Below are 13,586 nucleotides of genomic sequence, written 5' to 3'. Positions count from 1 at the left end.
TGATGCGAAGGATGTCTATTGCCTGCCGTATGGAAGTTTGGTCACAAATTGGCCGCAGGGTTGTTGAATGAACCAGAATCCAACCAGTTCATAAGCTATGGGCAACCAGCGGGCAAGAAAAAGAAAACATTCAGAACCTTACTAGAGCAGGGATGCATATCGACATGCTTTTGTCATGCATTTCATCTGCAGAGTTGCCGGGCCTAACATCAAATGAGACTTGGAACGGACAATGATGAATTGAAAATTCCACTGCGGCGGGTTCTTCGTGCATGCATACCTCGACAGAACTACTGCTCATAGTTCACAATGCACACAGGCATTAGAAATTTAGACCTAACCCTAATGAAAAACGAATGCAAGTGCGAATGCAAGTGGGAGTGGAAGTGGAAGTGCAGGTATCACCACATTGGCTGCAGCAGTGACGAGAAAGTGGCCATGATAAATAGTCAGTAATAGTGAGTAGACGATTTTTCGAATGAATACGGTATATTGAGCCACACACACCTGTGACTTGCCTTCTCTCGGTCGTCATTAGATCAGTCGTTTACCCTCTTAGGTTATCTGCATCTGCTACTTGTACATAAAATTACTACCCCTCCTCAGAACTCCTCAACCCTCCACAGTTGTTATCCACAGTTGTTATCCACAGTCACCACAATTACCACCATCACCACAATTACCACCATCACCACAATTACCACCATCACCACCATCACCACCATGACCACCATCACCACCATCACCACCATCACCACCATCACCACCATCACCACCATCACCACCATCACCACCATCATCCACAATCATCCACCACCAAAATACACACTACGAGGGGGCGGTGATACCCATCAATCAATTGTTGAATTCTATTCCCCATCTTTCCACCACCCCGTCTCAACAGCCCTGCGAGCCTGCTTCTTGGATTGATTAACTTTTGCAGAGTTTTCACCCAAACTTTCGGTGTGCGAACGCATCTTCATCAATTTGATCGATTTGAGTCAGTTTGATGCAAACTTTCCTTCACCGTCTCGAGCACATCTTCTATTTTCACGACTTGATCGACTCCCTTACTGACATGCATCAAATGGCTCTCTACTTCTGTCCTTCTGAATCATGAGTGGCCGGAGCTCTCTTTTATTTTGCTGCATGTTCTCAGATCTTATTCGTTTAGAGAACCCTTGTGTGCGGAAACCAACGTTGTACAGGATCAAGCAGCGAGAACATACATACCCCTGTGCCACTTCCCGTTGAGATGTACTCTAAAGTACTGCATGTACAAACATTGGCTAGATCTCTTAGCTGCCTGTACCCGAATTATTGACCTACTGCTTAAAGAGAAAAAGTCTTTCTCACTTGCATCGATAGCATCAATTTTCAATTTTCCATACATATAATAAGGCTTCTTCCCACACACCCACACACTGTATAAGGCGGTCTATGCACACGTGTCGTACAACGGAAGGCCCAATATGTACGTTGAATGACGTACTGAACGTCGAAAGAGCCCAGATGGAAAGAGAAAAAAAAAGATTTATCTTCCCCTCCAGTTTCTCAAGAAGCCAGACGTTCCATCACGCAAAGAGATTAATTTTTACATTTGCCGCAAAGAAGGAAAAAAAAAAATTAAATAAAATATGCTTATTGGTGGGTATGACGATGGCACTTCATTTCTGCCCAAGAAGAAAATTTACCTGCTGTAGCCGTTTGGGCAGTTTATACTTGTGGGCGCAAATTCTGGACTTCGAAAGGGTCATCGGATTCAAGAGGCGCATTGAGAGTCACAAAAACGCAGCCAATAAAAGTTATTGCGCAACTTTAGGAGCTTGAAGTGTCAGCCTCATGAGACATTTCCTACCACACAAATCATGCTTTGGGTCAATTTTTCGCTGTTTTGGGGGCCAAACAATATGATAGGTGATACAACAGGAGGAGTGCCCTCGGATCATAGGGTACCCGCGTTTCATGTCTTTTTTGACTCATCTTATCCAGCATTTTCGGAGCGTGGTACTTGTTCAGCCTCAACCCGTGGATACAAATAAACGGGTGGCCGGGCGAGACAAGGCAAATGCTTTGCTTCTTAAATTGAGGTCCAGGTTTCGAGACAGATGGCTGATGACTCTTAAATTCTTACTAAGCCTCATACAAATCAGCCTCTGAATATGATGGAAGATCTTTCACGTGTTTGCTAATATACTCTTTCGTCGGTTGAGATACTGCTTATCACTATCACAGTCACTATCACAATTCAGTCAGGTGGATGTGTCTGTCGTCCCGCCCTATTGATCGGTCAAAAGGCAAACGGCTAAACTTGTTTTGTGGCAGGAAGAAATGAGGGGCGGGTTCCACCGGTCCAACCGAATTAATGAAGCGAGATTCACAGTGCGGGGGGTATCCAAAATGAGGGTATCCCGTGCCAAAGAGTACTTGCTCACATCACGTTGTCGTTGAGTCAGTGCTCACAATTGCGATTGTCTCCGTTCTCGAACGAGTTGGGACCGGAGTTGAGACCGGAGTATCTTCATTTACCTCGGAAATTTTGAGGGTTTGCTTCGTACAATAATCGATTGTTTGACATCACGCACAAAGGAGGGGTACATTTACTTTTGTACTGCATCAAGAGATACCTGTCATCTCTAAAACTGCTAAATTAGCATGACATTATTCAAACAAGTGGTTTTGAAAGATTTGATTGATGCAGTTGAATCTGAAGGGTCACAAACTGTACTCAGTATTTCAATGAGAATCCCCCTAAATTCTCATCATCGATTGATTCAGATGGCAGTAAGTCCTGAGAACTAATCATCGTAACTCTTATTTCTTGAGTCGCACCTCTCTTGTCCACTTCAAATACACAGCATCACTCTCTAACTGGGAACAAACATGTGGTTCTTCAAATAGGCGAGCACAATTTCAACGGTGAGGTTAGCTGCGTACCCAAGATGACACATCATCAGATTCGTACAACTTCAAGGTGACAAATATCTCAGAAGCCTAATAAGTTTCTCATTATGCGGCATTTCATGGATGGAATCCTTATGGCCCCGGATTATATGCGCTCAATGAGATAATCATTGAACATACTCAGGTTTGCCAATAACAATTGGTCATTTTCTATGCGATCTCAATTTGCCACACATGAGCATTTCCATTGTACGTATGAGTTGCAGCGATATTGACTATCATATAGCTATAAAAAAAAATTGTACTCCATCGCCATTGACCTCTTCGGAGACCCGTGGGAAGTTCGCCACTATCTTAAACCGATCTCGTGATGTGCTGGGTAGGTATGTATCCTACCAGGAAGGAGCTACACACCAGCATTATGTTGGGTTGAGCTGGATAGTTTGATACTGAGTTTGACACTGGAATAGAAAGCGCAAGTATTTGAATATTCTGGTGAATTCTACCAACTGAATCCACCTTGATCACTTACGATTTGAAAGAACTATTATGCGCTACAACGAAGATATTAGCCCCTTACCCAAGCATGATTCCACTTCGCACCAGTATTGTTTACGAAATCTTAAAGCATACCGCGTGAATATTATTGAGCTATTCAATCGTTTCACCCTCGAATGAATGCTTGAAAGAATCGACAAATATCATTACCCAAGTAAGCTAGCGCCGAACGGTACATCTTTAGCGTCACTCACTAACAACGCCACTTTCCACCCAATTCCTTCATACGTACTCAATCAAAAACGAGGAAGAAATTTATATTCCTATCAGAAATTGGCCTGCATTGTACAAAAGGAATGAGGGAATTTTCAGCTAAGCGGCTTGATGAAATGACAAGGCTCGAATTTGAGTCATGATAGGAAGTAATGAGTCATGTTTACTCTTGTAATATCATCCAATCGACAATAGCCCAGTAAAAAGCGATGCGTATTTGGATAGTGGAGGCATTTGTAAATAGAGCTTCTCATTGCATATGTATCGATGTGTGTGGAGCTCAGTTTCTGACGGCAATATCGATGTGAATTATCATACCAAGATTTCCGCTCTGCAAAGCTCTGGGTTGGGCAACGCCGAGTAGAGTCCAGGACGAGGCTGCAAGAATGAGATAGGCAGGATTGAGCGGGGCAAACCCAAGACAAATCGAATCAGGTAAAGTCGAGGCAAAGTAAATCCAATCGTCAAGCGATGTTGCGGACGACGTTGTGAGTCGTACGTAAAAAAAAAGTTGGAGACGGGCAAAGACTAACGTTGCCTGTTCACCAACTATCGTATTCTGTTATTCTCGATAGACACATATGGTAAATCCAAAAAATTGCATTCGATATTGCGAATCGACTCGAATGTTCTCGGTCCACGAATAAACTTTCACCTCCGTACATGTATATCACATTGAGCTTTTACATCATCAGTGCAAGGGGAAATGTTGCCTCCATCCATCCATCCATCCATCCATCCATCCGTCCATCCGTCCGTCTTTCCATTTTATGTCTTCTCAAAAACCCTAACCAATTTCACTGACATCTCTACCTATAGCTCACTGCAGCAAACTTATACCGTCATCCTATCAAAAATACCTCCTCATCTCTCGTTAGGTTCCTTTAGGTCATGCTTCATCCGAACTTCCACGCTTTCCCTTCCATCTGAATCCCTATCTCTTCTAACCGTCTATCCAAGTATCTCTCTCAGTTTATTCTCGCGATTCCTCCGCTCGTCAGTACAAAATCAATCAGGTCGTTGGGTTTGTTTCGCCCCGTCGGAAATACAGTCGTGGTCTCCGGATGACATGTCCAAGTTCATTACTTGTCTTGCTGCTCCGGGGGTGCAGAGTGAGAAAGCATATACAACTTTTCCGTGTTTATGAGAGGTTTCGAACACAGCTTGGTGAATCGATTCGGCTTGGTGCGAATAATTGGATGCAGTATCCTCCTTTCTCTCTCTCTCTCTCTCTCTCTCTCTCTCTCTCTTGTGGTTTCTGTCCCTAGGCAGGATGTATGATTCTACTGTGTTGCCTATTTCGTTTTATATATATATATATACCAGTAGATGAGAGGTTGTATTGTATCTGTAAAAGATATGTTGTTAGATTACTTGTTTGCTCGTGAAAAGGCACTGACTGACTGCTTTCTTGACTGGTACATGAGGATGTTACTTCAACTTTACATGATCAGATTGATCGATTAATTATACTCTTTTGACGATTCACCTATTCGCGTGACGGTCTCGTCAGCCTTTATGTAATCTGGTACGAATCTCAGGCAAATCTCATCATGAAAGATGTATCTAATTACTAGGTGATGATAGATATGTATATATATATATTATCATCCCCACCCTCCTCATCAGAATCTTCCAGTCGGCTAGCCGGAAATTCTTTCTTTCTTTCTTTCTTTTTGTGTATCTACTTACTTACTTACTCTCTTCCCTTCCCTTCCCTTTCCCAGCTTGAGAATATAAAGAAATGGAAATGTTTAAATCCATATATATCATTCGTATTGTTTCTCTGTCGCTTTCGCTCTTCGTCCCTCGATGTGTCGCTTGCATCTATCGGTATCGGTATCTTGATCGCTGATCGCTGATCGCTGATCGCATCTTTGTGCTTCGGCGAGGGGTGTCGGTAGCTGTAGAGCTGGGGGAGAAGGATTAGTAGGAGAGGGGGAGGGGGGGTGCAGAGACCTGCGGTTGTGAGGGTTGGGGTTGGGTTTGGGGTTAGGTTAGGGGAGGGGAGATGGGATGAGAGTGGATTGAGGGATTGAGTGGGGAGAGTGAGCGAGGAGAGGAATTGGGGAGAGGGGAGGAGAGGGGAGGGGTATTTAAGTTTTGTAGATCGGGGAGAGAGTATTTTTTAGGATTTTGATTTTGATTTGGGTGGGGATAATCAGGTTTTGGAATCTTGATGCTGTGTTTTTGTGGTCTGCTTTGGAGTGGGTTGGGAGTTTGTGTGGGTTGTTTTTGGTTGGTTCTTTGTTGTGATTGTTCTTTCTTTCTTTCTTTCTTTCTCTTGTCCATGTTGTTTATCTACCTTGTCTGGATTCTTTATTGGTTTGTTTCTGCTGGGTTGTGGTTGCGTTTCCATATTTGGTGGATGGATTTTGGTACTTTTCACGGATATACATATGTGTTTTATATCTTGTTGACGGATGTGGGAAGGAAGGAAAGATCATACGTGTGCCGCGAAGATTCTAAATACGTATATACAGTTCGGAGACTCCATATGGATTACTTGGTATGTTGGAAAGCACGAGAATGCAGATTGCGGTGGGAACTTGGTTTGGATACAGGTTGATCTTACCTACACGATAAACAGATCGTGGGGAAAGTTAGGAAATCGAAGATAACTAAAGTTGTACTGGCAAGATGGCAATTGGAGTGAGATGTGGAAAATGGTATCTGTGTCTGAGGGATTTGAAACTGTTTCATGGATGGGGAGATGAGATGGGGATGCTATCTGCACGTTTTTGAATGTCGGGTTGTGTTCACTGGTTTGGTAAATGGTGGTTTGGGGTGTATATATATAGAGCGTTTCTGCGGAGACGCGAGTGTTGTATTAACCTCACGGATGAATATGCTGGTTTGTGTAGGTCAAGGAACGTGATGGAGCTGGTTCAACGAGAGTTCCTTTCGATTATGTCGAGAGTGGCTCCACGTGGTCTGACGTGAATGACTAAGCACGCATCGACTCACATTCCACACTAGCATCGAGCGAAGCGTATTCCCGCATTGGATCGTATTTCGGATTTCGGATTTCGTATTCGTCTACAGAAAGTCTGGGGGTAAGGTGGAGACGGTGGGCTTGATCAGTACGTACACTCAACTGGCTGCAGTAATTAAAATGAGATGTAATCCCTTCAATTTCAGCTTTTTCGGCTCAATCCCAGTTTTTACCTGTTGCTTAGTGAATATCCTGATATACAATAGTAGTTTATTATTCTTTCTGTTTCCGACAAAGTTCTCGTTCGTCAAATCGTCAAAAGGTCGCCCGCCGTACACCTCGATTGAGTCGAGCATAATTTGACTCTGCCCAGTATCTTGACATAGGCACCGACGACGACAACATTATCTAGAATTGAATACGTTGCTTGGTCAAAGATCATTTCATTCTGACACGTCTCAAGCCGTCATTCTTTTCTTCGGATATTAAGTTTGCCTGCCTGCCTGCCTGCCTGCCTGCATTTATCATCTTGATTTGCTTTCTGCATTCCTTCTTTGTTTCTTTACTTCTTGGCGACAGTCACGTTAAAAAGAAAAGCTTGCGACACCTCATTTATTTCAGCTCGAGATATGATAGATTGTCAACATGGATAAACAGAAAATCAACACCGATCACTTCCCAGCGACACAGAGTGACGGGGATGCAGCGACGCAGAGTAACGAAGATGAGGCCAAAGATAAATATTCAAGTCAAGCACAGAATCAAACATCATTTAAAGATTTTATGGTAAATTGTAGCCAAGTTCCTCACAATCACACAAAACTAATGAATTTCGGTAGAGAATTTTTTCATATTCGACTTCGGCTGATAAGCTCGTACTCACAATTGCTTGTCTTGCACAAATTGGGACTGGAGTTGTATGTTTATATAGTACTGGATACTCATTGAAGACCGATTGACTGATTGATATTTGGATAGACTTTACCACTCATGAACATTGTTTTTGGTAAATATACGTTCGCTTCAATTGAGAACTATCAACTAAAGGCTATGTTAGGTAAATTGGTGGGCAATTTTTCAGACTACTTTGTACCTGGTACGACTACTACCAAGGCCGAATTCACCAGTTCCCTCAATAACCTTACGTTCGTGAACCGCTTTTCTTTTCGCTTCTTTCCAATTCTTTCTGCATCGTATCCGTCTCTATTCGATGTCTCAAATGCCTTTGGGGTCTGTGGAATACTATTCTTAGAACGAGCAAGTGCTCGGAATTGCCAATAGTACAGAGCTTTTTTCACATCTGAAATTGAACCTCTGAATGTTCCATAGATCTTTGGTGTGTTGGAGCAGACTCAATATACCAGATGTTTCCCATGTATCACATAGATTCAAGTGGTAAACGGGCATTAAAAGTTATGTCTCATCGCCGTCAAAATGCATTCTAGACCAGTGCAGGCCCATGATATATTTTATAAAGCTTATATATGTGGAATTCAAATTCTACAAGGCAACACGCAAGTAGGAAGTACAAATCGAACTAATTATTCGAAGCTTATTCGTTACTTATCTCTTCATCGCAAGATGGGTTTTGAGTTATATCTCGATGTTCACATTTCGCCTGGTTGGCCTTCGAATATCCGCCAAATTACGACTCAATTACTTAAAGGCATTATTCAGCTTACCCGTTGGTGCCCTTGATACTCTACCTAGCGGACAAGCTTCGAATACAATCACAACTACTGCAAACATATTGCAAGTGGGCATTTCGGAAAAACTGGGAACTATTTTACAATATTTGGCAATGCTAATCACAGCCATCGTAGTTGCATTTACCTACAGTTGGGCATTGACCTTAGTAACTAGCTCAGTTCTTATATTTGTTGCTTTAGCTTATGGTAAGCGATTCGACTTCTCCTATACTGAGCTCGCTCTGTGCACTTGATAATTTTGCCCCTCTTACGTTACCAAAGCTGATGACAACAGGAACCGTCATACCAATTGTCATGAAAATGTCAAAGAATATCGAGCATGCCGACGAGAAAGCTTCTGGAATTGCAGGTGAAGTGCTTGGGTCAATACGAATGATTGTAGCCTGTGGTTCTGAAAATAGGATTGCGAAAAAGTATTCTGGATGGGTTGAAGAATCTCGGAAGCGAACATTGAAAATGAGCCCTTGGGTCGGTGTTCAATTTTCACCACGTACGTGTCCCCAATGGGATTCTTTCTTATTTACCTGCTAACAATCATTCAGTCATGTTTGCTATCTACGCGTAAGTATTTGATTCCTCAATAATTTGACGCCGATTAGTGTTCATCTTTCCAACCACATTTCTTCTACTCGCATGCGCGACATCAAACTAATCATTGATCCCAGGACAATGGCATTGTGCTTTTGGTTCGGCTTCCGGCTCTTCTCAGAAGGCCACCTGGAGAATGTTGGGATTATACTAATTGTATTGATGTCCGTGGTGATGGTTGCAATGGCAGTGAGTCAAACAGCTGCACCCATCATGGCTGCTGGTAAAGCAGCTACAGCAGCAACAGACTTTTTCGCTGTAATCGACACTCCTAGGCCTGATACCAGTGGGCTCAAAGAGCCTGATGTATCTGCCCGTGAAGATATTACTCTCAACTCTGTTACTTTTGCCTATCCGAGTAGACCCCATGTGAAAGTTCTCGATGATCTATCGATGAGATTTGAGTCTGGTAAAATCACGGCCATTGTGGGAGCATCTGGATCTGGCAAGAGTACTATCGTAGGTATGTGTATTTTTTCTTGTCGGATTAGATTTCTCGATGCTTTACACTTTTTAATTCGCCAAATTATTGACGTCCTACTACTAGGTCTCTTAGAAAGATGGTACAATCTCGAGGAGCAACGAATTGTGATACCTCCAAGCGCTATGAAAGATGAGAAAGAAGATAAGAAGAAGGGAGAAGAAGAAAGATCAAAGAGCCCCGAGGAGTACGACGAGAAACAGGATTCAGTTGCTCTATCCGGTATTATTGCATGTGGGAATAACGACTTGAGATCCCTCGACCTCAGATGGTGGCGAACACAAATTGGCCTTGTACAACAAGAGCCGTTCATATTCAATGATACGATAGCTAAAAACGTTGAATATGGTTTGATTGGTTCAGAATGGGAGCTCGAAAGTGCCGAAACGAAGAGGAAGCTTGTCATAGAGGCTTGTAAAGAAGCTTTTGCTGATGAATATATCATTAAAATTGCCCTTGGGATATGATACACAAGTTGGCGATGCTGGTATTAAGCTGAGCGGCGGACAGAGGCAGAGATTGGCCATCGCTAGAAGTATTATCAAGCGACCAAAGATCTTGATATTAGACGAAGCTACCAGTGCAATTGATGTAAGAGGAGAGCGAATTGTTCAGGCAGCCTTGGATAAAGTGAGCGAGGGTAGAACAACCATTACGATTGCTCACAGACTTTCGACGATCAAAAAAGCCGACAAGATTGTGGTCATGAAGAAGGGAAAGCTTATCGAAGAGGGAACTCATGAGGGATTGCTTTCTAACCCGGACGGCGCATATAGTGCTCTCGTTAATGCCCAACAATTATCTTTAGGGGAGATCTATCAAGAGGAGTCGAATTTGGTGGAGACAATGGACCCCATAATACAGGAAATGAGCGCAGCGGGAAAGGAAAAGGAACAAAAAGAAGTAGTGGCATACAAACCCAAGGGTCTCGCCGGAAGTCTCGGACTTTTCCTATATGAGCAACGCGCTCGATGGCAATGGTACTTGATGCTTATAATAGGTGCTATAGCTGCTGGCGCCGCCTATCCCATTCAAGCCTATCTATTTGCACAAATCATTTCAGTGTTTTCATTGACCGGACCCAAACTTAAGGCTGCCACAGAGCACTACGCCTTGATGTTCTTCATTCTTGGGCTGGGTGCTGGTTTAGCTTGGTTCCTTATGGGTTATTCATCGACCATAATATCTGGTCACATTACTTCCATATACCGCCAAGAGTATTTTGAGAGTATTCTACATAAGCCGATTGCCTTTTTTGACGCAGAGGAAAACTCCAGCGGTGAGCTTACTGGTCGTGTCGCCAATGACCCAACCCAACTTCAACAGTTACTTGGCATTAATATGGCCATGGTACTGACGGCAATTTGTAATATTACTGGTTGCATCATCATCGCTTTTGTTTTTGGCTGGAAGCTAACCTGTGTGGTGGCCTTCGTCGCCCTTCCTTTGTTGATCTGTGGCAGTTTTTATCGCATTCGGTATGAGATTCAGTTTGAGAAGATGAACCAAGCAGTCTTTGCTGAAAGTTCCAAATTTGCCGCTGAAGCAATCTCTGCATTTCGAACAGTTACCTCGTTGACCTTGGAGGATATGATTTGCACCCGTTACGAGGAACTGCTGGAGTGGCATGTAAAGGGCCACGCCAAGAAAAGCAGATACTCATCGATCGTTTTTGCCGCTAGCGAGAGCTTTGGACTGGGATGTATGGCTTTATCATTTGTGAGTTCATTTATCATATCTAGGGTGCTATTGCATTGTTATCCAAGCTTGGGGGTTGGATGCACGAAATGGCCCTTAAATCTAAGAGATTCTTCTTGTTGTACTGCGGTCCGAACTGGTCTGAAGCCTAAGCTAATATGAATTGCCCTGTAGTGGTATGGCGGCACCCTCCTTGCTTCTCGAGAATATGGTCCAGTCAACTTCTTTGTGGTTTATATTGCTATAATAAATGGTGCCGAGAGCGCTGGAAGTCTTTTAAGTTTTGGCCCTAGTTAGTACTCTGTTGGTAAACTCCCCCTGTTCTTAGTTGCTAATATCGCGATAGATATTGCACAAGCATCAGCAGCAGCAAACAGAATATTGAGTTTTCGACTACCGGCAGAAGCAACTGGAAATTCAGCACCGCAAATCCAGAATATAGAGGGCGGGGCGAAGATAGAATTGAAAGATGTCTGGTTCAAGTACCCTACTCGTGATGTTCCAATATTTACTGGTTTGAATATCACGGTAAGTCGAATCTGTAGCATAGTTGATGAGGATGCTGACCATCATAGATCAAGAAAGGACAATTTGCTGCGTTGGTTGGCCCTTCAGGCTGTGGAAAAACATCAATTGGTAATTTCACATTTGTCGATTGATATATAATTTACTAAACTAGATACTAGTCAGTCTCCTTGAAAGATTCTACGATGTCCAGAAGGGTAAGATATTATGCAACGACACCGATATCTCCGAACTCGATATCCGACAATACCGGAAAATGATCTCGCTCGTAGCACAGGAGCCTACTTTGTTTGAAGGCACCATCAAAGAGAACATATATTTGGGTGTCGATGAGTCGACTCCAGAAGAGACCCTCCATGAAGTCTGTCGTGATGCCGAGATTCACGACTTTATCATGTCTCTCCCTGATGGTTACAATACAAATGTCGGCAACAAAGGAGTTGCTCTCTCAGGAGGACAAAAACAACGAATATCAATAGCTCGTGCGCTCATTCGCAATCCCAAGATTCTTCTTCTTGACGAAGCAACATCTAGTCTGGATTCTGAGAGCGAGAAGCTTGTACAAGCAGCATTTGAACGGGCGGCAACAGGTAGGACGATGGTTGTCGTAGCCCATCGATTAGCCACTGTGCAGAATGCAGATGTGATTTTTGTGTTGGGTGAAGGTAGGGTATTGGAAGTGGGAGATCATTCAGCGTTGTTAAGGAAGAAAGGTGTATATTATCAAATGGTAAGTCTTCAAAAGTTTAACGTCACCCCGCCTCAAGTCTGTTCAAACTTCATTGTACTTACAAACCTCAGTGTCAATCTCAAGCACTTGACCGATAGACGTGTAAAACCGCAGGAAGCAAAATATTTCAGCTCAACTTATTTGCATTAGAAGTATTAATTCCCAACTATACGATTGGGCGGAGGACAAATGAATTCCACTTAAATTCTGTACAATCAGATGTACAATCTAGAATCCTCTCACATATTCATTAACCTATGAGCTGGCATTTTGAGCTCGGTAATATTGCAGTGCATATTTTGTGCATCCTGTGCATAAACTGACACGTAGACGTAGATCATGCCCAATTCATGGTTTTTCATACGCTCTGACTTTAGAGGGACTTTTTGGTAGTTGATTGTAAGATGTTAAATTGGCTGGTTCTTGGTTGATTGTGTTGAAATTGAGCAGGCAATTGAGAGGTAATCGAGAGGTTATCGTGAGTTTGAGGTTAAATATAAAAGTACACCGAGTCGTAACTTTGACCCACGCTATCCACTATTGTTGCATTCCGTGCACTTACTCACTGCACGAGGGAGGAGCTCTGGCTGGTCCAATATGGTGGGGAGGACAGAGAGGTGATTGCCACATTTGGTAGAGATGCATCACTGGCGCCGGGTAGAAAATAATGGGTCGGATAGTTGCAACTTGCAATGGTTTCGAACATGTATGGGAGGGAGATGCGAAGATTGATTGATCGATGGATTGACTGATGGGATGTATATTTCAGCTTGAATGGAACACATGCAACTTGACTCAATCGAGAGGCAAGAAGCAAGTTCGTCATCTCGAACTCGGAGTCCAATCGCCCAAGAGCATTTCTCATGTAAGGCGAAGAAGTCAATGAGAGGCTTTGATATTCACCGCCCTCAGACATTAAAAACTGTAAATAATCGGGGTCTCCTGGGGGATCCATCGAGGGAAACCCACCGACAACAATGTAGCTCTAAAGGGATGGAAAGGTAGTATTAAGGAACGAGAGACAGACTCCATCTCAGAAGAAAGGCCACTTGCTACAATACTTATACGGTACTTGGTAGTTTTCCTCCCACCTCCCTTGATCACGACAATTCTCTCTTTTGTGTGTTATAACGACGACGACGACGACAACGACAACGATAACGACCAGAACAACAACAACAACAACAGCAATAACGATTCACTCCATCAACGACCATTTGAATTGGCATCTCCCTTTTTTATCTT

The 13,586-nt window shown here is 43.1% G+C and overlaps 1 protein-coding gene across 2 annotated transcripts; it reads left to right on the top strand.

Moving 5' to 3' along the window:
- The first annotated feature begins 6,792 nt into the window (after positions 1-6,792).
- Positions 6,793-12,585, top strand: BCIN_01g07660 (hypothetical protein). 2 transcript variants are annotated; one of them, XM_024690699.1, is made up of 14 exons: positions 6,793-7,396; positions 7,450-7,527; positions 7,589-7,616; positions 7,668-7,755; positions 8,162-8,505; positions 8,594-8,809; positions 8,862-8,880; positions 8,985-9,370; positions 9,455-11,107; positions 11,261-11,378; positions 11,433-11,614; positions 11,662-11,722; positions 11,773-12,341; positions 12,413-12,585. In XM_024690699.1, the coding sequence occupies exons 9-14, from the start codon at positions 9,821-9,823 to the stop codon at positions 12,437-12,439; spliced, it is 2,244 nt and encodes a 747-aa protein (XP_024546468.1). In that variant the 5' UTR covers positions 6,793-7,396; positions 7,450-7,527; positions 7,589-7,616; positions 7,668-7,755; positions 8,162-8,505; positions 8,594-8,809; positions 8,862-8,880; positions 8,985-9,370; positions 9,455-9,820; the 3' UTR covers positions 12,440-12,585. The 2 variants fall into 2 exon arrangements, with proteins under 2 accessions (XP_024546468.1, XP_024546469.1); XM_024690700.1 differs by lacking the exons at positions 11,261-11,378; positions 11,433-11,614; positions 11,662-11,722; positions 11,773-12,341; positions 12,413-12,585 and having other exon boundaries at positions 9,455-10,185.
- Positions 12,586-13,586: the final 1,001 nt, after the last annotated feature.

Source organism: Botrytis cinerea, chromosome 1 (assembly GCF_000143535.2).
Source record: "Botrytis cinerea B05.10 chromosome 1, complete sequence".
NCBI classification, from domain to species: domain Eukaryota; kingdom Fungi; phylum Ascomycota; class Leotiomycetes; order Helotiales; family Sclerotiniaceae; genus Botrytis; species Botrytis cinerea.
This window is presented reverse-complemented; position numbering and strand designations above follow the sequence as displayed.